Source organism: Anopheles coustani, chromosome 3 (genome assembly GCF_943734705.1).
Source record: "Anopheles coustani chromosome 3, idAnoCousDA_361_x.2, whole genome shotgun sequence".
NCBI classification, from domain to species: Eukaryota; Metazoa; Arthropoda; class Insecta; order Diptera; family Culicidae; genus Anopheles; species Anopheles coustani.
In genome coordinates, this window is record NC_071288.1 from 69,535,401 (window position 1) to 69,561,774 (window position 26,374).

At 44.4% G+C, this 26,374-nt stretch overlaps 1 protein-coding gene across 1 annotated transcript in view; it reads right to left on the minus strand.

Annotated features, from left to right (window-relative positions):
* LOC131266000 (frizzled) overlaps window positions 1-26,374 on the minus strand; it is a 207,345-nt gene that overhangs the window by 134,044 nt on the left and 46,927 nt on the right. Inside the window, exons 2-4 of the mRNA XM_058268330.1 lie at window positions 23,607-23,726; window positions 17,869-18,063; window positions 10,379-10,604 (exon numbers count right to left, since the gene is read on the minus strand). Coding sequence (XP_058124313.1) covers window positions 10,379-10,604; window positions 17,869-18,063; window positions 23,607-23,726 — 541 coding nt within the window. The remainder of the gene's footprint in view (window positions 1-10,378; window positions 10,605-17,868; window positions 18,064-23,606; window positions 23,727-26,374) is intronic.

Below are 26,374 nucleotides of genomic sequence, written 5' to 3' on the forward strand. Positions count from 1 at the left end.
CAATCAATTTTAATTAGATGAGCGTCTCCAATAACATTGAGCTCCAGCGCACTTGCGTAGACGAGGATGTAATAATAATTGTCTTACGAGAAACAACATGACTCGAGCAACTCATATTACGATTGTTCGTCTGCCACTCGTAAGGATGCTTCAGACCTCAGCGCGCCAACGAGGCAACTAGCGGGACTTGTAGCATAATCACATAGAAATTAATTGGCATAATTTACACTTAAATAAACACTAGCATCATCCTCCGTTCGATTGCTTCACTTCCGTTAGTGCAAACCAGTTACAACGGAGTGCCGCCGACGTCGAGGGTCGTCCTGCATTTTATGCTCTTCAGGGATGAAGGTTACGTTGGCGACTCGAGACTAAGCAGCAGCTGGTACTGGGAATGGTTTGCACCGGTTCGGGCGAGGAAGAAAACCGAATGCATATATAAGCAATTAATCACTTGGGTGATGATCGAAGAGCCTTGAGTGCAAAGAGGGAATACACGCTGCTTGGGTATCGGATGTTCGTTTCCCAGAAATCCTACCCGACGCCTGCTGACGGGCTAGTTCTTCTATTGCATTTTCGACCGACGTCCTCTCGACGGCGAGGCGTTTACACATTTACGAGCGAAAATTTCAATAACTTAAGTTACGCCAAGATACGGCCGATACAGCCGGCACACGAGCGTGGCAAAGCTCACTCCAGTCGCGCCAGAGGGACGTGTGCTACATTGCGCAACCTGCAACGCGATTAGGCACCCAACGCACCCACCAGCTAGTACTTCAAAGCCCGGCGTGTCGACCATCGCGCCAAAGCTGTCCTAGAAAGTGAACCGGTTCCCGTAGGAACCAACTGAAGACTGGCTTTCGTAGGGTATGGAATAAAAACGACAGGTAATAAGAGAGCTTAACCTAAGCTCAAATAGGGGCAAACCCTCTTCCGCCCGTTCTAAACCACGCCATGTTGTGGGACCAAGTTTATGGCTCATTTAAATTAATTGAAATATTTACATTTTATTGCGCACATGGTTTAATTAATAAACGTCGTCGCGTGCCGTGTGCCGTTTTCTCTTGGCTCTTGTCGCCGAACAACGATTTTAGTACCTCGTTGACTGGGGATTGTCTTCTTTAGCAACTTCGTCAGAGGTAGCCATAAGCCTGAACCATAAAGGAGCAGATGATTAGGGAATTACAGTAAGCAAGAAGACTGGAGTATTATTGTTATCCCAATCAGAGGCTTTTCAATCAGTCTCTTTATACTCTAAAGCCATATGTAATAGACTTATAGACGAACTTACGAATAAAATGGATTTAAATCGAAAAACATAGCATCGAAATTAAATTAGATTTACATACTCTTTTATTCTATAAAATACTGAACAGATTGAGCAACACAGCAGTGGCATTATCAATGAAACATAATTCACGAAGCCAAACACAACATAAAAAAAATAAATTTCAAATTAATTTAAACTTATCGGTTAGTAAATATGCATTTTGCTCAACGATATTACATTATAAGTATTATTTATACATCGACAGACGTCAATAGCAACCCGAACAGCCATTGGAAAAGCATTGGACTGCAGATGGGAATTTTCCAAAAACTTCAACAAACTCCTCCGAAGGATGGAGAACGAAAAATGAGTACTTCAAATGAGGTCATTAAAACCGAAAACGAATCCATTACGGGGTAATGTAATGGATCACATTCCGAAAATGGCCCTTGGCAAAAGGCGTCGGAAAAACGATCACCCGGCTTTCCCACTTGACCCTTTAATTTGCATTCCATCGAGCAGAGTGGAAACGGTTGGCTGGAAAATTCCAGATTCCTCCGAAAAAGCTGCTGTTGCATGCATGCTGATGGTGGTGGAAACCCCATCAAATATGACCTTTTTGCAAGAAACGTTGCTTGTTTGGTATGCAAATTCACTCCATTAGAGCAAAAGTTTATCCGCTCTTTAGCCGTAGAGATTGTCTCTTACCCTTGGACATGTTTTGGATGTGTGTGTGTGTGTACGTGTGCCGGTGGAAAGGAAAAACACAATCGGACACAATCGACTGAAAGAACTTGACCAGGCACCTCCTTCTCGGACGCAAAGGGAGTCCTTAGGAGATGCACCAAAATCAAACACACCAAGACAAAGTTTTCCGCACTCGAGGGAAATTATCTGACTTCGTAACTTATTGCTAAACGAGCACCATTCAGGCGTGCGGTCGTTTATTTTCCCCGGGACTTCTGCCTTCAAACGAAGTGGACGGTGGTCACTAGGCAGGCGTATGGTTTCGAGGAACTTCCAAGGGGTCTCTCTACAATTAAACTTCGGTTGACTTTTCATCCGGGATCCAAGCACACTCGGTGACGAGTTTCCCCGGCCTCAATAATCCATGCATTCGCTCGTGCAGTGCATTCCGAGGTATGAAACGTAAGCCAAACAGTGTTTAAAAATAGAAGGCCCACCTTCCTCCATATGGTTGCAGGCGGTCACTTCCAAGCGGTCGAAAACGGTACACAGCCACATCCGGTGTGAGGAAAACCACGCCGGCCCGAGGGTTTTCCGACGATATCCCAGCAGTAGGCGGCGTTCGATTCTACTTTGGTTTATGAATATTACAAAGCAATTCCACCCGGTTTGCCGGCTTGGATTATTTACAGTCGTGCCGGGGTTTGGTCCGGAAATGGTGCGCCACCAGCTTTAGTATTCCAGGGAGGATGAGATGATGGTCCCGTCTTCCATGCGCCTTCAGTTCAAACGTCGTGTTTTCCTTTCCTTTTTGGAAACCGATTTATCCAACCGAGTTTTAGGGAAAACGGAATTCGATTCGACCACCGAAGGATAAAAATAAAAAAGGATTATTCCGGTAGCCCAAAACAATGCGGAATGAAGCGCCGGAAGCACCGCGGGGAGAGGGGGGTGGTGCAATTTACTCAACGATCCTTAAACAAGCATACCGACACACACAGAGCATCATCAACGCCATAAACATCGAACGGTATTGGATTTCACAAATGTTTACGATAACGACTATTACCGTCCACTACTGTAACGAGCCGCATATTGTATTGTACCGCTACGTGCTTCCGGCCTCCACTTCCGCTGCCAACCTATGAATATGTTTATGGGCGGAAAACAGCATAAAAAGGCAGTATTGGGCTGAGAGGGGGAAAAAAACCCAACACTACACCGCAAGCGTTCGTCACACGGCCTCTCGATTGATGATTCCCCGATTGGTGTGAAGAATGTTTTTTGTTTTGATTTTCATCCAACCCTATCCCCCTCCCCACCCTCGACCACCACCATCCATTTGCACCCCAGCGTGAAGAATTCGTTTAATCATTCGGTTTTATTCTGCAAAAACCATTTCGCATAAATCTCACACAAAGTACAGCGCCGACCACACACGGTTAAAACTGCTCTGATAACTTTTGTTAAATTTAAATGCCACGTGCGGGCCAAATTAATGCCTGCGCGATAAATTGTCATCCCAGGTTCGCGGGTGCAGGGGTGCCGTAAAAATCAATCAATTATGCCCCCGGAGCGGCTGTGATTAATCGGACCGAAAGCTGATTATGCATTAACACACGAAAAACCCAGATATGACGGGTCTACGGGTTGTGTGTGACCGTTACGGGTTTATGGTCGCGCTCTAATGGGGCACACCAACGATTAAAAACCACCATGAAAAGAATGGTACACGCGGATTATCATCGTATGATAGATATTTTGATTTTCCGGATAGTTTTGGTGGCATGAAAAATATTGGAAGTGGAATTTGTATTTCTATGAAATAGGCTGCGCATTATTTTCGTTGCGCGGGTTTTTAATAATGAGATTAACAACTCTTTTTAGAGATTATAATCAGACTGAACAATCGTCACGATGATTCGAGCAAGGAGAGAAGACGAGATTCGAATCCCAAAATTGAGTTACTAATCGCTTCCTTGGGATTCAAATCAAATAAAAAAAAGGGTTACAAAAACTATCTGAGAGGATTCAAACAGTGTTATGCTTAATGAATCTTTTGTGCGAGATTGATTCATATGAACCCTTTACAAAAGAATCTTAAACCTTAATGGATTTTTATGAATCTTTTATGGATTTGTCACGAATCTCCACAATTCTTTCATGGAAGTGGATCATGCGACCAAAAAAGTGGGGGTTCCCTCCACCCATTTTTGGCTCATCACTTTGCATCATCACTTTGATGAATCTTTAAGATTCATAAAACTCTCATCGAAAGATTCATGAATATTTAAAACACAAAGAATCATCATTCAGATTCATGCATCTGAATCCGAATTACACAACTCAAAATTTAAATCAATCAATTCAATAGTAAGATTCTACTAACTCATTCTTACTCGGTTCGCACACCACTGATTCTCATCTACTCATCGAAACATCTTTTTCTACTAATTTTTACATTTCCTTTTTACTTCTAACAATTTTTACATTGTTTAACTTTCCTAATCACATTTACAAAAAAATTAAAATAGTTTCACGTGGTATTTTACCGTTATGTATATTTCTTGTTACAGGTTTTATTTAATGCCAGTTATTTCCGTTAAAGGCGCGGTGCACTTACTTAAGACACATTTTCTACACACGACTTCCTCTATGCCATGTTTGTGTCACATAACTCAAAGCGCACCATTAGAAGGTATGCAAACAAGAAAGAGTGATAAAAAATACGCAAGAGTGTTGGCGTTTTTCGTGCTAGGCTTTTCCTATCTAACGCGTTGTTTGTTCCACATAATCCGCGTGCCAGGGAGACACACTTTCGTTTAGTCCTCCTCAGAATGTGCATGTGTGTGTGTGCAAAAGTGAAATGTGAATTTCGATGCAGCCACCCAGGGGACCCCACCCACTTGTTGCGCACGCCATCTTTGCTTGATTCTTTTCGCGTGCCACTTTAGATGCACCTTACATTCGAAAAAAAAAAACTCTTGCGAGATAGGCGCGGACCAAAAGCAAAAACCAAAATAGTAAAGCATTTTTCTCGTGTGCAAAAAGTACAAGAGATAATTGGAGCAAAACAAAAAAAGGCAAACCAACTTCGCGGGCCAATTTCACCGAGGCAAAAACAGACGAACCGAAACTAGATTTCATGCAAATCAGCGCTACCTTATCAAACGCCATTACAATATTTTCTGCGGGTGATTATTTATTTTCTCGCCTGCTTCTGCACACTTTCTCCCAGGCACGCAAGCAGGATCGTGGGCATTAGTAAGACAGAAAAAAAGGCAAGGAACGAGACTGAGATGGAACGAGCGGAAACAAGACTTAAAACAACCGCATTTAAAAAGCTGTAAAAAATGTTCTGCGATTGCCTTTAATTTGAACCATTCCACTTTCTCAAAAGTGTAGTCTCCCATTAGTGTAGGCACACACACACAGAGGCATTGAACCTAATAAGCGGTTAGGAAAAGTGGCATCGCGTGACGGCAATCGCATTGAGATCAGGTGGCAAACGTTTGAAATAAATTCACCTAACGGTCAGCAGCAGCTAACGATGACATCCTGGCGAACGCAACGCGCGAAGCGCACGCCACAACTGCCACAGATGGTTTTGCAGCTGCGGACTAATAAATGAACAGTTAGCAACAAATAGGTAACAGTGCGGCTCGAACGAATTAACCAGCAGACTAGAGTGAAATAAGGGAAGCATGAGTACGAGTCCTAGGAGTAGGTAAAACAACGTGGACAAGTGGCGATAATCTAAGCGTTTTCGCATTAGAGACGGCGACAACTGTATGTTCTCGGTTTGCGTGTCGAAGACTCGACCGGATTCCGTAGCCCGCTTTCCCGTAGTACGTTGGCTTTTCCCGAGATGCACGACGAACCGACGGCGTTTCGGTGGACAGCATGTTGCTGTTGTACCGAGCATGTGTTATTGATGTCCTAAACCAATTATCGGAGGGCATCTTTCGGCGGAACTCACCTTGAGCCGGCGGTTTACCCTGTGTGCGAAGGACTTCCAATTTCATCGGATAGCAGGAAGTTGCTTTGGTAACGAAAGATAAGTGTGATTAAGGATTGTATCCTCAAGGCGAGCGGTTTACTCGCTTGCACTTTGGTCTTCTATCAGGTCAGAAAGCCAGCCATAGACAGGCCAAAAGTGACGGTAGGGTTACGATACAGCCGGTCGATAACGTTGGCTTTGATGTCTCACGAACCATGGTTCAGAGAAACGACCTCTTTAATGAGACAGGAGCTGTAACAACTTGCCACAGGGAAGAGACCTCTAAGTGGAAAGATGCCACCAGCGCCAAGTCAACATAGTAACAAATCGTCCCGTACTGAACCCCGTGCCGGAGCGTTCCACGGTCAACAGGTGCGAAAACAGCGATTTGTAGACACGCTAAACCCAACAACAGACGATAGAGCCGGGGATCGATAATTTATCGCAAGGCACAAACCGCTCCCGAAGTAAGCTGTGGGGTTCTTGTCGAGCCAACCGGGAGCGGTACCATCCTCGCGTAACGGTCTGTGAAAGAGGATTTTGCGTGTATCACATACCGCAACCGGGTCCGGTGGCTAAGCAATCGAACGGACGACGGTTACCGACAGGTCCGGGAGATGGTTTTATCATTCGTCTACCTTTCCGGATTCGCTCACGGCGGCAACGCTCACCGGACAAAGGGATAAAATTGTGTCCTAACGGGTTGCGGGAAAGGGAAAGGGGTGGGAAAAGATTTAATTAAGTGGAAAAATGACAACACCGTAGCCACCGGTGATTGATGGTTTTCCAATGGACTTGGCCAATGTGGTACCCGCCCAACTGCAGCCGAGCCAAGCTAAAGGTAGCTCCGAAAAGGCAACGGAAGAGAACGGGAACAGTATGTTTTAATAGATTGTTTGTCTGTTACTGTCGAGAGGATAAGATTAATTTTCCGATAGAATTTACTATCCATCACCTTCAGCACAGTTATCTTTAAAGTAATTTATAACGAACCATCAAAGAAATAAAAATGTAATTTAAAAATAGAAGAGAAAACACAGTTTCAATTCGTGAAATCGTCCTCTGGGGTATCGATGTGATTATTTTAGCTGTGTAAGCTAATTAAAGTTATCAAAACTCGTTGAACAGTGAAACATTTAAAATAATCAAGCTCCGAAATGTAAAATATTGCTCTCTTTATTTCATAATCAGGCTTTTTCTATAGAGAAATAAAGCTATTTGAAATTCAATTGTAATAAAAGAACATGAATAACACCATGCCTTTCAAAAGTACATAAAATAAGGATTTAATTATATAACGCTTTCGAAATGTTTCCAATCATATTAAATTTACTTTAGTTTTTGCTCGATATAACACTCTAAAAAAGAACGAATAATGAAAAACACAAAACTAAAAGTAAAAAGTTAACAAATAATTTAAATGTAAAGCGATATTCCATGAACAATATTGTAATTAGAGAACAAACGTAAGCATAAATTTTACCCTACAAGCAAACATTTAAAAAGGAGCGAGTAGGAAGTTTCCACCTTATGGCACGCTTCAAACCGATCGCACACAATTCGTGCAACCGATATATCGTTCGATTTATCTGCCCAAACTGATCCGCTGTCGTGTTTGGCTGCTGGAATTATAATTTTCTGCCACCGTTAAGACTGTTGTGCATAATTTACCACCATTTATCAAATGACCGAAAGGGTTGGAGCGAGCAGCAACGGGTAGGAAATTAAGATTGAGTAGGTAAGATTGAGTTGCGTTCCCGATCAAATGGATCCGGAGCTCCTGCCGACACGATCAGGAAAGCGAATGTAGTTATCTGCTGCTACTATTTACTACACTGTGTGGAAGGCGGTGGAAGGATTTCGAGCATATGTTGCAATGTTGGAAACAACATCGAATCGACATCGGCACCTGGAAGGCAAGACAAACGTCGCGTATACTCACGACGTCGACTCGAATTGCACTTGCTCCACTTGGTGTACGCGGGCAAAATGGAATTGATATCTTTGGCGGCAAGTAATGGCAAGATTACATACCGCACGCCGAACACAGGCGACAGTGTGCTGTTGCAACGGCGGTTTAACAACGAAAGGAACGAAGCAAAGCGAAGGAAGCAGCGTGGCGTGTACAAAGTAAGGTTAACAGATTTCCCCATTTTGGTTTCGTAACACTTTCGTATCATTCGAAATCGATTTTTATTTTCCAGTAGCATTCCGTTCTACACGATCCAATCGGAAAACTTACACCCGGAAAATCCCGCACAACCCTCCGAAAACGCCGACGAAAAAAGGGAAAACCGCACCGACAATAATCTTGTAATACCCCGAGTAAAAGCGCTCCGCCATCGTCGGCTAATGGATTCTCGATAAGATTATCCGACAAAATTGAGCCACTTTCTGGCTGGCCCTGATCGATCGTTAGTGGTTTGAAATTTAAACGTCACACATACATATTAATGGGCCACGCGGATTACACGATCGGCACATACGGTCGGCGGATTCGATGCGAAGGCGAAACGACCCGCAGGACGACACGTATAAAAAACACGACACCGTACGCGAAAGGATGTTTGATTCAATTTGGAAACATTCCAAACCGTTCGCGAACAGCAACCAAAAAAAAAAGGATGTGGCGAAACAGAGCGAAACATGTTGGTGAAAAGTTAGATGGCAAAAGGAAAGTGATAAAAAATAACTCCAAATCCATTTTCAATTTCATGCGGAACAGCACCTGAGCGCAATACATCGATGATTGAAATAGAGCAATTATAGAACAAACAGAAGAAAAAACGAGATTCAACGCACCATTGTTCAATTTAATTATCTCGAGTCCGGATGTACTCATTTCAATCCAATAAGTTTACCATCGAGATAACTTCAAATAATTCCTGAATGGATTATATAAAATAAATTGAAAACCTCAAATTTAACTCTGAGTTTTGGATTCTCCAAGAATTTAAGATGAAATAATTAGATCCAAAGAAACGTATTGAACGAAGAAAAGAAGGCCTCAAACCTATAAGAAGAAAAATTAATACGACCAGGTCGTAATCAAATCAAATTCACAAGATATGTATTTTGAATGTGATGTCAAGAGGTTTTCCAAATAAGAAATTAGGATCAATAAGATTGAACACGTCACAATATGTTTTCTTACGAAGTATAAAAACTCGACAATAGTTATTTAAAATAGGTTAAATGTACAATCATTCAACTTCTAATAGTATTATAAAAAAAGTATCGTAAGAGTATTTATCTAAAGAGGATAATTAAAATCGACATGTTTCCATAATTTGCTTAGACTTCATGTTGAAGCAATGAGATCTCAATAAAATATCAGCATTAAGCAAATGTTGCTCGTTTTATATTTCAATGGTTCGTTGGTTTCTTGATCTGGCTTCGTCTTTGCATATGAGAAAAAAACTCATAACAGTATAAAGTTGAATCCAAATGTCACAACCAAAACACTAAAACTCATGCTTTATGCACATCAGATGCATGCATCGCCATGTTCTCTGCACTAGCAGTGGTCTGGTGGTCTCCGCAAGCGGCACGACGCCGTGGATAACTAACACGTTACAAAGTTAATAGCGGTTTTATTGATTCAGACAGCTTGGTCGGCCAGACACCAGACGTCGGTGCAGCAAACGCCCGAGCGAATGGCGGACAGTTTTCGATCATGACACCACCAAGCCAGCCAGCCCGGGCTAAGCGATGCAAATATGAGCGATAAAAGCTCGGTGCAAGTACGGTGTTTAATCTGAGCGCGAAGGAAGGAGTGAAAACCGACCTAAAAGGAAGAAACGGAACGACGTACATATATTCGCCGTCCGGCCGCGGGACGAATCATAAAAATTGCAGCTTTATCGCATGCAAACCACCCCGCAACAGTAAAACCGGCTGCGGTCTGTGGGTATGGTTCAATTAAAAAGCAAGCATATCGTGACGAGTTTCAATAAAGTTCACCGGGTGACGGCGCACGAACGTGAGCTGCGATAGGAAACGGCTTTCCCCCAAGCGGAGAACGACGGTTCCGGCGAACGATGAGAAAAGCCCGTCATTAGTGACACTAAGGGTAAGCAAAAAACCACACGGAAAAATTACACCCAGTACACTCGAACACCTTTTCGGGCCGGTGGATCATCCGCACCGGACCGCTGGAAGTGTGTGATAGAATATGACCTGCTCTGCTCCTTCGAGGGCCTCTCCTTGTCGGACCACGCAAATCACGCACGAACGGTAGCAGAGAAGCTACCGGAATTTGTAGTTTGAAAATCTCCGCTACTGACCGGCGACGGCGTCCCTCATCAGTGGAGAGACAGAGAGTGAGTGAGAGTTCGGGGCGTGCAAAAATCTGTAGCCTCACTCGAACGGAGCCGCTGAAAATTATACCCTCGAACACAGCGGTTGGGCCCGGTACTTACCTTCAACTTTTCCCAACGCCAGCACGAATATGGTCTGCACCGCCGGGATAGCCCACGCCACCAGATGGAACAGGTGCGAACGGTTCTCGATGGCTTCGTGGCCCCACTTGAGGCCGGCCGCCAGGAACCAGGCCAGCGCCAGACAGGCCCACCAGGCGAACGCCGCCATGCAGCAGAAGTACAGCGCCATGAACAGCACCGTGCAGGACGTTGATTGACGATGGCCCTGCGAAGAAGTGAGAAACGGTGGAAGAGAAACATGTTAGTTGCCGTCCGATTTTGGGTTCCGTAAAGGGAAGGGGGGTTTTGCGTAACAGGATAAGATCAGGTGCTGGACTGCTGGACGCAATCGATCGAACTTGGACCGGGTGGTGAAGTTTGCGAATCGTTGAATTTGAATCACAAAGGCTCTAGCTCGCAAACCGTTAGACGTGGAACAAGTTCAGGCTCGACAGCTACCAGGCAAGCAAACCTGGTTCAATGAATTGCTGATTATTATCACAATATACACCTAGTCGCCGGTGTGGATCTGAGTATAGGGCTATGAGGAACTTGATTTGGACATGAACCTACATAAATGTACGATTTAAGTAGGACTCCCTCAATAAGATCTCACAAATTATTCCTAAAATATAGTAAATTAGATGCTTTACCTATGTTGTGATTGTCTTATTCTATATTCTGCATGTACCTTAATCTTTTATACTAAAGTTTGATGTAAATTTATCCTCAAAATTATAAGACCCAATATTCTACCAAAGGGCTAAACCGGAGAAGAACTCCAATACTTTAAAATTGAAAGCTATAAACCATTAATGGTCTGCACACATTCTCCTGAGGCGTGCTGAATTATGCATACCGCGCGTGGCAACCGAAAAATTCTTCCGTCGGTGCGTAGATCTGTTTCGTTTATGAAATACGCTATAAAATGGTGAGTCAAGCCGCATCGCTGTCTTGACATGCGGCACACGTCTGTCGATAGCGGAGCGCAGCGATTAATTAGAATTCATGGCAGCATTTTCGTACGCTTCCGCTCCAGGTTTCGAGCAGCACGAGCGAAAAACAAAACTTTCAAAAAGCGCCAGTAAAGTTCCACCAATACCCCTGCCTTTGCTTTCTGACGCCGGCTGGTTGTCTGGGGGCTGATGATCGGTATGATCGATGAGGCGCAAACGGATTTGAGTCGGTCGGTTGCACGAATGAGAAATGCATACACGTCCCCTTGGGAGTAGCTGGGGTGCGAACGCTGGGTGTCTAAAGACGTGACTTCGTGTGCTTTGAATGCTTAACAGCAGTGACGCGCCTTTAGGTACCCTGAGAACGGTTTCGGAGAGTAGAATTTTGCACGGAGATGTCAGTGGGAATTGTCAACGATTCATGTCATGAGTCGACGAAATTTGGATTTACTTGATTTTAAACTTTGCATTTTTATTTGCATGTCACCCGAAGGAAAAGTGTAGCAAAAAATATTTCAATACTTGATGATATGATCATCAGTTATACCTAGTTACAGATCAATAGTTATACTTTGAATAACAACCCAAGTCCCTTGGATTTCAAAATAAGCTTTAATATATAGTTTTTGTTACAGAATAATAAATGACAGATTTAAAAGCATGGTATTTGTACAAATGTTCAGTATAAGAACCTATCTACAGTCGTGAGACAGAAATTTGTGATAAGGAGGGATAGGCTTAGAGGTGGTAATAGCCGCAAAGTGTAGTGTATGTATAGTTATATGCTTTGAGTTTGCTACAAAAAGAAGACGTTAACATTTGTTTTCAAATCAAAAGCAAACAGAGAGCAGTACAAAAAAACTAAGTAGGAGCGATTAAGAATTCGAAGTAATTGTGTTTCAAGGTCTAAAGAGCACTCATGATAATGCTTGGAATATTAATTTGGCTTCTTTTTTCTATTCACCACTTAATCACAGTAGTAATATAGACAAAGAACTTTGTAACAAAAACACGCCACCTCATTTTCAGATGATTCCTCGAAAGAAATCAGACTAATCTTATAGCACCACTCGGGACTCTTACTCACCAAAAAGATCCGAAAGCGAACGAGATTCTTGTTTGCTTGTTTGCTACTATCAGTCTAGCTCAACCGATTCAGAAATAAGTTCAAAGGTTTGCCTCCTCGTAGTCATAAACACAATCGGACGTTGATTTAATGTAGCAAACAGCGTGTTTACATTGAGCGCAGCCCGAAGATTAAATATTGCATCGCTGCAACCGTCCCGGGTCCTCACTGTTCCCCGCACGCCCCCATCCTCAGCGAGGCAAACTGGGTGATGAAAAGCATAAGTATACATTTCGTGGAACTGATTTCATTCATACGACTGTAAGTGCGTCAACAGCATCAACAACATGACGCTGGGGAGCTCAGCTCGGTTTTATGTGCCGCAGTGGGCGCGTTTGGAGTTTTTCCACTGTGCTCGACGAGTATGTGTGTGTGGATGTGTGATGATGACTTCTTCTTGGCCAACTCCCCTTGCCTCGGGGAGCAAATGTGGCGGCAACGGAATGATTACAATTAACTACAACTCTTTAGTGCAGCTACCCGTGGCCATGTTTCGTCGTGCCGCTTCATCCAATTCCTCGGGGAAACCAATGGACGTCTCTCGAAACGGTTGAACCAGCGTATGCGTGTGTGTGCGCGGGCGCGCTCGTTTGTTCTCATTTCTGTCGCTTCAAGTAGGCCGCCGACAACGTCAAAGGGTTGGACTTCGTCTTCCCTGAAAAAGGGTGGCGCGTCTTGTTCTTAGCCTTAGCGCTCTCCTCCAGAGGTCCACAGCAGGGCTGAGGAATGTGTCGCTTGCAAAGCGTCGGGGTGCGTCGTGCAGCCGCGGCTGAGGATGGATCTGAGAATGAGGTAAACAAGTGCATTCAACCACCTCTCCCGCATGGTGTGTTGACGACAAATGATGATGCCGGTGCAGTTCATGAACTTCTTCGTCTTTAGTCACACACAGACAGAAAAGAAACACACGCCAGTGGCGATGACAAAAACGAGACATTATCCGGGCAGATAAACAACGCGCTGGGAGACTCAGGATGGGTTAATGTCACGTTCTTTGGCTACCGCGTTGGGCCAGAAGAAAACAAGAAGTATCTTTCGAAGAACGTCTCTAGGCATGATGAAAGTCTTGTGCAGTCGCGAATCCCGCCGCTGGCATCCGCCAACTCCCCAGAACAACACCAAACCCCACCAGTCTCCTGCATCCCGTTCTTAACCCCTACGGAAAGAAAAGAAAATGGAGGTAAAAGACAGCGTACGACGCGAGAACGATTTGCGCGTACTTTCAGCGCAAGATGTCGAACTGCCGGCTTAACCCCCCTCTTTCTCGTGCGGGTCAAACAACCCGCGCCGACGGACGGTGGACCTGGGAGAGAAAACAATAAACCCTCTCTGCCAAGGCTTCAACAAAATCCACCGTAGGGGGATTACCCGACCCCACGGAAAGTGGAGGATGATATAAAACCCCTTTTAACGCAGCGATTGTTTCGCCGCGGGTGAATTTTGTTTGTGTGTCGTGCGTTTGACGGGACTTTGCCGGGTCCCAACCCCAACACTCCCCCTACCCGCCCGAGGGACGCCTTCGTTCTTTCTTCTCGGTACTCACTTTAACCGTCCGGTTTCCGTACCAACGGCTTTGATGTTGAATTAATGTCGTGCAGTTGCTTGTTGTTGTTTTTTCTGTACTTATTTCAAACTTCTTGCTGCTTTTTTTTAATGTCTTCTAACATCCCCCCTCACGGCTTCCCCGTGGGTAGACGCTTTCCTTTCACGCTATCAATCTTTCTGAGCGAGTGATTCGTTTTTCGGGGCCTGCCTCTTATTTCACCGCACGCCCACGGCCTTTGATTCCATTATTGCATAAATATTTATACAATAAACGTATGTGTGTGGATGGATCAGAAAGCGCTTCGGAGGGAGTTTTGGCTTGATTTTCCTGTTCTGCTGTTTTCGTTACCGCGAGAGATGATGTCGATTCTTGTTTCCATCGACATCTTTCCTTTTGATTGCCGCACAAGAAAAAGGCCGAAGGTTTCCTTTGGTTTTTTGTAATGTTGATGTATTCCGTTCTTCTGCTGGCATGCTTTCGCAATTTCGAACAAGTACTGAAAACATCTAAGCAACGGAAAATAGAACAACAAAGTTCAACCAAGTAAGAAGTTCAAGCTGCGTATGAAGCGAAAAAGAAATAAGTAAAATGTCGCAGAAGCAAAATATTTCTAATCAAAGGATCAAACAACATTTAGATTGAACATATTTTGTTGCAAAATAAATTGTTTTGAAAGCTATCAATTAGATCTTGGACCTATTGTTTGTGATGAAAATAGAGAAGGTTGAATTGATTCGATTACAAAACCATTAATTTGTTAATTCACTTTTAAAACATCCAACCAAAACTTGATCCAACTAAGGAAAATATATGATTTCATTGTCACCAATTCAATTTCATTGATTTATTCTTTGCAACGATTCGTAGTCCTGTATTCAACAACAAGTTTAAAGAGGATCTACTAAACGTTCAAACTACTCATTATGAATAGTATTACAGTTCTTTTTCGAATTACGTTTACGGTATGACTTAATTTTTCATTAACTTATTTTTAAAATATGTAAAAATACTGATGAAAACTAACAGAACTAATAGGCAATAATAAACATAGACAACTTTCAGCTGCACGATAAGCTCCTCAGCTTTCAAATTTTTAAAATGCATAACAACAAATCTCTTTGCAAAAACTAAAACAAACAAATTCGATACCTATTGATGTTTGGTACTATTTTAACAATCCTTGTGGCTTAAAACAGCAATTCCACTCGTGGTTTAGCTGTCAAAATTCGCCAAGCCACACAACAATAAACGCAACGATTGCCATTCCTGCTGCTCGATCGGCCGGATCAACGGAGAGCGGTCAAAACGATACGGTTAACCGCCAACCTACTCTGATCGCGCTCGCGGTGGAGAGCAACCGGCTGCCGGATGGATGAAGGCAGCAGCTGTCCCCAGCTGAGGCAAAGACCACAGAAATAGGCCTCAGAACGCTGCCCGCATCCAGGAGATAGGTAATGGAAGAGGAAGCCAAAAGAAGGAAAGACTGCAATGGAAGGGAAGCTGTTGAGGAGGGAGCGCGTGCGAGGGAAGGTTGGAAGCCTGGGATCAGGGCGGAGGAACCGCGAGGCTGTGCGTGACCACGGCGTGGGGCAAAAGCGGGCGCAAACCCGCGAGGAAACATGTTTCATCCAAGATGGAAATAATAACAAAGAACTGGTTTAACCACACACACACCCATACGTGCATACCCAGATAGGCCCAGAGGTGGAATCAGGTACGTAGTGGAGAAAGGCGGTGGCTATAGCCCTCTGGATGAGTAAAGCTACAGTACGCACTCGTGGTTAAAGGCGATTGTTTGAATCGATAGATATTGGATCCAACATGGGAACACGGACGATGGCGAGAGGGCGGCGCGGTTGCGGGATGGTGATTGAGTGCCCACCGCTGTGTTAGTGGACCACTTCGGCTGTCCGGAGGCCGGACACGGGTTTGCGGGTGGTTGAACTTTTCCATCAGAACCCGTGGCGAGCTTGAAAGGCGAACTCGGGGGGAACCGCAGAATGAAGATGAAGCCGCCGGATTTGTACAGACACGCGCAGCCGGAGGACGTCGGCCACGGACGCGGTTTATGCCTCAAATGCTGCGCACACACATGCTGCTGCTTGCGGCCGCCATCGCTTTTGACGTACGTCGAAAGCGCGGCGGCACCGTGTTGAGGTTAGCATTGCGTTTTCGAGCTCAACGTCAGACGCAACGCTGGGGGATTCAACGGACTCTGCGAAACCCTTTCTCCGGGACCGGGGGGAAAAGCAGACCTGAGGGAAGGGGGAATATATTCTGGTTTATAGACACGGTCACCGCCCAATGCGGCTGGCGGTTTTTGGCATCCTCGGCACGAACCCAAACTGGCTGTGTCTTTGCAGGCGGAAATGACCGGAATTCCTTATCCTGGATATCTGTACGATGTGGTCACAACCTCCGAACCTCCGAAGTTCCAATAACAATACGGTGCAAAAGCTTAATGCAAACATGCTATCCAAAACTACACGCTGAGATATCGAGATACGCTCGAAACCAAGGGGACAATTCGCAACTGGATATTAATATAGAACGACATGAGCAGCTCGGTTACGTTCACCTGCTCGATATGTCTCCTTTCTGCACACACAGACACACACACACAATGACGTCTTATTTCTCACCGATATTCGTTGCATAACTTTCGAACAGCGTTAAAGGCACCACCCGAACGTGTCACCCAGCTGCCAAAATGTTGTCAAAGGCAGACGGACAGACTCTAGGTTTTGCGGAATTCCCCTGAACACATTGACTTCCGAGCGTCTAGTGTACAGCACCCGCTGCATCAACTCTTCCATACACTCCGCCGGCGTTTATGGTTGAAAATTGACTTCGAATCAGGCAGCAGCGCGTCTAGGAACCAACAACCGCACACTCCACGGGTTGCTCCTGCACCCCGAGCTCCACGAACCCACGAACCAATAATCATACTGCTGCCTTTATCGAATGGCGCCGAAAGATTGCTGACTGCTGTCACGCCACATTCAATAACCTGCCATTCGAATGCAAGCCAGCGTCTACACGCTGGAGAATATTACATTTTGGTCCCGGCCAGACGATTGGCGAAGACACGGTGGCAGATACAACCGTTTGGGACGGTGAATGCGTGCCGTGCAACGGTAGCAAACATCTGCAGAAAATTTGGTACATACTTGGAGAATACTAGAACATATCAAAGCAAGTACATATGACAAAATTTCCTTTAGTTTAGGTGTAATTCATGAAAACAAACGAGCATTTCAGGCTGGATAAACTCTAGAGTAAACGACTTTAGAATCTTTAGACAAGGCAAGTTCACTTGATTTCATTATTATAAATTGATTAGAGTTGATTGACTCGAATTAGAGAGGCCTTAGAGACTCCTATCTCTAAAGATTAATGTATGCCGAAATATTTAAAAATCATCAGGACTCCCCAGCGATTTATTAAACTCCAGAAACGCATGGAATTCCGAATTTTTGAAAATCGTTACATACCTCATGACCATGCATCTGAATTACCCAACTTTTGCACAGAATCAAAATAATTCGGAGGCCTGATAGTGATTGCATCATAGTCAACTATAGTCCTATGTAACTTCTGAGATTACTTCATCTGTTTCTTTAAATTATTAGTCGTACTATTAGTCATCTGTACTCTTATTTATCCATGTAGTTCTTTATGACGGACGTCGCTGTATCGTTACACTCTTATTTATTGTTACGAGTAAAAAGAATCATAAAACAGTCCTTAACCACATCGCATTCAGTGGTCCACTATCTCAACAAACGGATCGAGAACAATCTACAAATCATTGTTTGCCAGTGCCCGCGGACCCGGTGAGCCAAATCCCTCCGCTGCTTACCTGGGTAATGGTAGATAGCATCTGCATCCGGCCGATTTTGATGTGCGATTGGAAGGGCTCGCGGCAGGCGACCGAGTCTCCGGCGCCCAGCCCAGCCACGTACGCGCAGCCCACGATCAGGTAACATATCGCCAGGAACACTATCGGGCGCTCCGGGTACCGAAACCGGGACGAGTCGATCAGGAACGTCAGGACCTGCGGAAGAGAGAGAGTGTGTAAAGCGGTTAGTGAACGTGCGAAGAAAACCAGACCAACAGCAAAACACAAACGCGTCGTCCTCGAAGCTGAACGAGGCCGATTGAAAAATATGAATGCCAAAGCAGACGAGCAACAAATTAAAAAATCGTCTAACCGCCAGCGCTGAGGAGCGTAAAATCGCTCTTTTGGCAGCATCCCGGCGGGGATCCACGTCCATCCCTGGTCAATGGTAATGTGAGTGTGTATTGAGCAAAAGGAAAAATAAAACCGCGTAGTCCTTCCTGCACCACAAAACGGCATTGGGGCTTGCACGAACCACGATCCCGCCGCCAACATCCCGTAGGCAAATGAACAGCAAATCGACCACAACGCACACAACACTGGAGTGCTTGGCGGCGTGCGAACATGGCGGACAAAGCTGTAGAAAAACCGCGATGAAGGACTAAGCAAATTAAACCGCCTTTCCATCAATCACGATTCGAGCCGGGACTCGGAGACGCACGACGACGTACTATGGACCGACGTGCGACGTGGAAATACGGTCGCGCTCGCAAATGGCGCGCTTCATCGCCGTGCGGACGTGCTTGCTCCGTTCCATTGGTTTTGTAGGTTTTGTCGTCGCTTTTTTTTCTCTTTCAAAAATCTGTGAACAAATGTATCTTTTGCACAATTCTCTCACATTACTACCGTGATCACTCCATCACTGTGAAAGCACGTTCTAGTTCAGGGTTTCTCAGCCCAGTTTTTACATCCAAATTGTAGCTTTCAGTTCGACTATTTTTATTTGACAAAATCAATCAATATCAACATTGTCATTTTAAAGTTCAAAAAAATGTTTAACACGTTGAGTACCAAGCGTTTTAGCACACTTTTTTAGTACAATATTTTTAAATAAATTTTGTTTGTTACACTTATTAAACTGATGGATTTCGAAGGCCAAGCAAAGACTTTGCCTCCCAAAAAACTTATTTTTAATATTACTGTAGTTTTTATGTTGCTTTTTCATTTATTTATGGGACACACTCGCGCACTTCTGGGTGACGTGGTACTCAACGTGTTAAATATGTTCTCCCTAAATAACCTTCTCTTTTTAATAGGTTTGTAGTTCACTTTCGCCTTTTGCTATGATTTCTTCCCAATTATCACATTGATGTTTTGTGAGATAACACAAAAAATCTAATTTCTATTAGCAAAAGCTTTGTGTCAGTAATGTTGGAGAAAGTTTCAATATAACTGAAGGCTTGTGGGTTTGCATATGATAATATTTAATTATTTATTAAAATGTCGCTCAATGTATTTGCCTTTTCTTGTACCATTTCATAGTTTACATTTTACATTTAGCAAAAACCAAAATTTAGAAGATCTCATACTCGGACTATTCTGCCTTACACAGTGCTAGCGGCATGATGAAAAGATAGTTCAAAAAACCAAAAATGCCAAACGATAGTCAACATATATACTTAAAAGTTGCTGTTAAAAATATCCAAAGCTTATGAAATTAAAGAGTAAGAAAAATAATGGGCAAAATGACTGATAAAAATCACTAAGACAACATATTTCAAAGAAATGTTTTCTAGTGTTAACAAGTTTTGAGAAAATAACAGTTCGAACTACTCTAACGATATTTGGCAGTTAGTCTAATTGTTCTGTTCAAATTTTCAGTGTCACCAAATTTACTTAACGACCTCTGCAACATACTGCACTGAATAGAATTCGAAGAGCATAACTGATCTCCTTGGTTTACTCGATCGTACTTTTCAACGAAACGACACAACGCTAGGGCGGTTGTGATTCATATCGTTCGACGGGCCAACAAATCCTCCAACGCATTTCGGTTGGGCTTCGGTTTTTCCCTGCATCTACACATCTACCGTTCACCGAAACCAGTGTGATGACAGTGGTGTCGGTTTGAATAGCACCGGAAAGGTTGCACCAAAGTGTGCCAAGTGAGCTCCCACTGGCGTGGCAGAGAGTATGTTTAAATGTGGAAACGTGTGGCGTGAGTTGCATCCCCAAGCCTGGTAGCGGGATGAAATGTGCATACAAAATCCTGCACACCTCCCTCGATGCATTTGATGATTGTCAGTGGAAGCAAACAAGAACAAAAAATCACAGTTCAAGAAGTGAACGTCGCACAGTCGTATCGTCGTTAACCGCCACGGGAACCGAAAGGACAACAGAAATCAGGCGAGCGGAAAAAAAGACGATCGCGTACAGCAAAGCGGGAACATTGGGAGTCATGGAAGCGAAAGCGGACAGAAGCCAGGCTCCTTCCCCATCCCGTTGGATCCTACCGCGAATGACATCTTGCAATCGGTAGAAAATCGGCGGTAGCACAAATTGCGCAACGAGCTGACACAAAACTCGAAACACGAGAAAACCGAGCACCGAACCGAGGTGGAAAATCGCGATGAATCCATGCAAATGTGCATGGCCGTCCCCACGAACGGAACAACACCAGGCTTCACTGGAGCGATGTACCAACTGCACAGACAACCGGATGCGGATGGGCAAGAGGAAGGAACAGAAGGAAGAAAAAAAACAGACAAAACCTTCCCAGGAAGACAACACGCCAGTCATTACACGCGTTCCCTTCTTTTTCCAAAAGCACCCGAAGGCGGTACTTTTGAAAAGAAATCCTTTTTTTTGCATCTGCTGAACAAGAAGTGGGGCAGGGTTTTCAGCTCAAAGTAAAGAATAAAACAACCCCACAAGGGTAATAAATCTACTGTGCATTCCTTGTTCTGTCAGCGGCGGCAGCAAAGGAGCGTACGCTCGCTTCTTCGTTTCGTTACAATGCCACGGGAAAAACGTGGATTTGCACCTGGACCTCCCTTTTTTTTTTGGTGAGAAAAACCCGTCACCCCCAACTAACGATGCGACGAAAGTTTTGCCAATTTTAAGCAGATTGTTCATCGTAGACGGAATGCTTCAGCGCGCAATGCTAATAGAAACGGCTCTGCCAAAAATGTTTTCCCCGAAAATGGAGGTAATTCGGATGAACGAGGCGACATTGCCCCCCCCCCCCAAATTTTCCATACAAATTTCCATTATTTTAAGCAGCCTTCAAGAGCCTGTCAATTATCAATCAATCGCTTTTGCAAACACGGATTATACGCTCAATCCCGTCGCTTGATTGAATTCCCGAGTCCTCCCCCGTCCCATGAGAGGTCGCCGGAACGAACAACGTCCCGAAAATGAATTTTGGGATGGATCGCGAACACCATCTCGTGCGGGGGCCGATTTTCCGATGATGGATTTCGTAATTATGTGCACTTTGCCGTGCGATACAGCTGGACCAATGCCAAACGGGACGCTGAGGGAGGGGAGTGGTATGGAATCGGGTACGGGCGGTGATTGAGTTGACACTGCTGCACTAAGTGCACTACAGGGGCAGCTCAGCATGGGGACGCAGCGCGTTGATTCGACACACTGGAACGATCCCATCGCAATCGGCACAGTGTCATGACGGGCATCAAACAAAGCAAAAAAGAAAAGAGAGGAATGTACAAGAATACACAATCACAAACGTCCACAGAATAATGTGCACTTTCAAACGAACTGACCTGAAAATCCCGCTTTTTGATTGGCAATGGAAATGGAAAATATGAGCACAACCATTTTGATTGACCGAGATGCGATCCCCGTCGGGTTTGGTAGAAGAGGTTTATATAAAAAAGTGTTCGCCAGAACGAGAACATGAATGTGGGTCGTGAAGATAATGAAACAATTGCACGGTGGGATGAACTAGAAAGAGATATCGATCGAGAATCCTTTTGATTTTTGCGAAAAAAAAGAGAATCCAACAGAAAAGTTGAACATCGAAAATAGACTTTCCCATGGTTATAATATTCAAATTGAAATTCCAGTGATGAGAATGAAGTGCAACAGAAATATCAAAGAGGGAACAAACCAATGAAAAATTGTAGTCACGAGAAACTGACGCTTAGGATATCGGAATTCTATTTGGTTGAAGCTGATAATAATAAACCAGACCAGGTCAGTACAGTTTTTAATAAATCTACATAAATGTACTTCCTAGCTTGGACTTACATAGTTCAAAGAGTTTTTAATAACTTCATCTTTCCGGTAATACAACTGCATGAAGTCCCAAACATTTTAATATAAACAAGCATGTTCTACCGAACATTTCCACGAATTATCATGACATATATCAGCGTTTGAAAAGTCCAAAGACCCAACCAGTGGCTATCATTTCCGGGGCACAAACCCAAAACACCCAAAGAGAATTCGCAGAACCCTGAGCCGCTCGTGTCGGTTTCAATTAAAATTCATCACCGCGCTTTCGCCATCCCACGCCCATCATCCCCCACTCTATGTCCGAAAAATTCTCCGATCCCGTTCTGGAGGACGGCTGAAATTCGGGAAGACGTTCTCATGGACACCAAATACGCCAGCAGAACGGGTCACGTGGACAGCCTACGCTTCACCTTCGATGTGGTAGCCCACGCAACCCAACCGCCCATTTCCACAAACAGTCCAACCAAGTCAGGGAATGGTACGCGCTGTGCTTCGCGCGAGCTAGCGGAAGTAGCGGATGTGAATTAATTTTCGCTAATTAGAGTGCAGGTCATCGCGGTCGTGGCAACGGCTACTCTGCGGCTAGAATGTGATTCTGGAATCGTCTGACAAAGGTGTGTGCTTCGCCGAGCGTAACCTGAAGCCGTCCAGTTGGAATCCGAACATCTGAGAGTTTGTTGGAGTTATTTTTCAATTATTCTGGCAGCAGTTGGGCATTTGGAAATTAAATGTTTTTGTCCCATAACCAAACTCACACATACTACTCAAACTAATATCAGCAGTACCTATTCTGAAATTCAAAAACTAACTCGCTGCCACTGTCTAGACTTTTGAGTTGGATGAAAGTTTGATGAACTAGAGTCGGGAATTTCATAAGCTGAAATTCCCCAACATTCGCGAGTATATCAAATGTCACAAATTCACAAACAGAAAAGTTTGCTGATTTCAATTTCAAATTCCACTTCTCTAATGTGTCTCTAATGAAGCGATGCAAGTCATTTGTCGCTTCCAAGGTAACAGAAAGAGCTATCGGGAAAGAGCGAGAGAGAGGGGGGGGGGGGGGGGGGGGGGGACAGAACCAGCACGTCAGTGGAATGGCAAAAGTAACACAGGAATGGAGTCGAAAAGTTGTTCGCCAGCCAGCAAAAGCTCATTTTCATTATCTGCCAGCTCGGCGGAGATGCCCGAAAAACTTCAGTAATTATTAATTCGTGATGGCACATTCCGTCAGTGAGGGTTCATCATTATTCCGGCGCAATTACGCCATCTGCCGGTGGCGCGCGTTGACGCTGTGCAACGAGTTTGCGACTCCTTGTCGAACCCCGTGCCACAACTCCTGGATGCTTCAATGGAAATCTGTCAGAAAATCGCAGGGACACCCGATATGTCCCGGGATGTCGAAAATTCATATATCCCTGACTAATGGTGTTATCTGCAAACATGGTCAAATTTCGTTGTTAGTGAGAGACGCAGCACATTCGCCGCCGCATAGCACTTACCGTGAACAAACAGCTGGCAACGCACACGGCGGCCCAGGAACCGACCCAGTACTTCAGGACGGTGCGCTCGTTTTCCGAGAAGAACATCGAGTTGCAGGGTGCGCCGCAGTCCTTAGTAACCTGAAATCAGATAACATATCGAAAAAGGGGGTTAGTTTACATGCTGTTTCAGACATAAATATCTCGTCTAGGCAGAAGTCTAAACTGCGTACAATTAAAATCGGGATAGCATTGGATACATTTCAGCAGGTGCACAGAGGCCGGTCGGATTATCCGCGACGATGGTCCATTACAGTTCAAATATTTTACTATGACCTACTGCGTATCATACGCTAGTACCTACGATTGCGTAGAGCGTGTGTATGCCTCCACATAGTAATTAAGTTATGATCCCGTCATCGTCCCCGTATGGCCGCGTACGTTATCACCTGACAAGAGCAACTCCAAATCAATAAGCTGCTCCCAAAGCTGACGTGATTTGAGCTGAAAACTAAACATTCAACCTTTCGGTGCGGACCGTGCGTGCGTGCTTTTCGGACCGTGCGTGCGCGCGCGAACGTACCTTTTCGCAATCAATTCGGACAGGATTTATGACTCGCAGCAATCGAAACGAGCTGAAGTGCGATTGCGAGGCCCAAAGTGGCCGCTCCTCGACGGGTTAACCTTTTCGATTCAGCACATTCGGTCGCTGTCGGCTTGGAGTTCCTCGCCATTTGAAAGCCGTTATTCCGCTAGCGGCCCCTAGACGCTAACGAGGCTCCAATAAATCTTCTTCGAATCTCTCGAGATAAATCATGGACGGGCCGAACGTGGTGGCCTCCTGGCCGTAGTGCGCGCGACCCTCCCCCTTCATCAGCGAGATGTCGAGTAAATGATGGACAAATCTTTTCCGGACCCGCGCCGCAGCACAATTGAATCCTCACGCGCTGCTCCTCCTCGGGGGCTCGCGGGTGAACAGATTCCGATCGACCGAGCAGGACATATCCCATATCCGCCCATCGATCGGGTCGTGCCAAGCGAAAAGGGCTCTCGACAAACAACCCAACTAAATTAGACTACTCCGATAAAATCGCAACGACAACCGAGAAACTTGCCGCCCGCCAACAACTTCGAATGGCGACCGGCATCGTACATCACAAGTCAGGGGTTGCCACACATGTAGTTTACATAGCGTAAGCTACATTTTAGAGAAATGTCAAGAGCATAGGACTTAATTGTAGTAACATTATTAGCAACAGTCTGTTCTACTTTTCGTTTATTTGGTATGTCAAGTCCTAAGTACGAAATGAACCAGATTAAGTAAGGATTCGAGGAACCAAATGTATTTAGGTAGGAGTACCATCGAACCCTAGTGAATCCTGATAATATTACTATCAGAACCAAAGCACAACAAATAAAGTTAATAAGTATTAAAGACATCTAATTCCCTTAATTCTTTGACTATAAAAAAAGAAGTTCTCCTCTAAGCTGTATTCCTCTTGGAAAGGATGCATAGAATCTATTATTCAAATATTCTCATTCTAAGATTCATGAGTCTTAAAATCGATGAAAAAAGTAATAATAACTTATATTGTAAACGCCTTTTCCATCGTAAATCAAAATATCTCATTGGCGCACCTCTCCTAACACTTAACATTAATTTAATTAATTATTGCGTTACTTAGCAAATTTGACAACTCTACAAACCAATCCATGCAACGTTGTATGGATTCAATCCATATAACGGAATATTTCAATGAGTAGAGAGTACATTTCAAGAGCATAGGAGATTTTTTCAACCGGTTGAGAGAACTTTGCAATCATATAAGGGAAGACAACTAGACAACAACAATCATGTTTTAGACAACTAGGGGAATTGTGCAAATCCACCGGGGAGCTTTGCTATCGGATGGGGGAGCGAGCTGCTAACTTCACACTTTTTCTATTGTGCCGGAATGTTTGATAAATGTTTTGCCATGTTTGATAAAATTTTATTACATTCTAGTGAGTTTGAGATGAGTTGGAGCAAATTTATTAAAGTAAGCTGCTACCTAAAGTCAGACATTTTGCGTGGTGTGTATGAAAAAACAGCGTTAATTTTAAATACCGCTTTAGACCAGTTATGGGCTCTTCGCAATGTTGATTAAATTAATTTAGTGTGACATTTTTAAGTTTGTTTTGAAGTTACTAAGTGAAAGAAAAAGATAATACTTTGTTACATAAAGATTTATTTTATGAAAGGGGCAATAACATTACTCGAAGGCTGGAGGTAAAGAGCCATCAAGTTGCAAACCCCTGATCAATAAACGAGGGCAACGTTGTCCGCTCGGTGCAGGTTGCTCCGAAACTGTCGTCCCATCGAATGTGGATCGTTTGTGTGTGCGTTTACAACAGGATTTTGATTTATTACCATTTGCATGCCGTTCGAAATTGAGCGAAAAATACGTTTCCCTCTCCGGCGACCCCTCAAACAGAACAGGACAAACCTGTCCAGGGCGCTGTGCGTGTGCGTCACCTGTGTGAAACCCTGTGTAGCACTGTAAACACAGTGAGAAATGGGGTCAGACGCAAAAACTGGTCCTACCGATCACTCAGCAGTGGGCCAAAGCGGGCCAATCGGACGGCCGGAGAAAATAACGCTTGCGAAGGATGTATTTATTGCGCTCTGGAACCGTTTTGCGGGCAAACAAATCAATGGGCCGAGAAAGTGCTGCCCCCGGTAGAACTAGACACGGTTACCTCCTCCCAAAGGCAACGTGCAACGGATAAAAGTCGGTCCCGTTTGGACC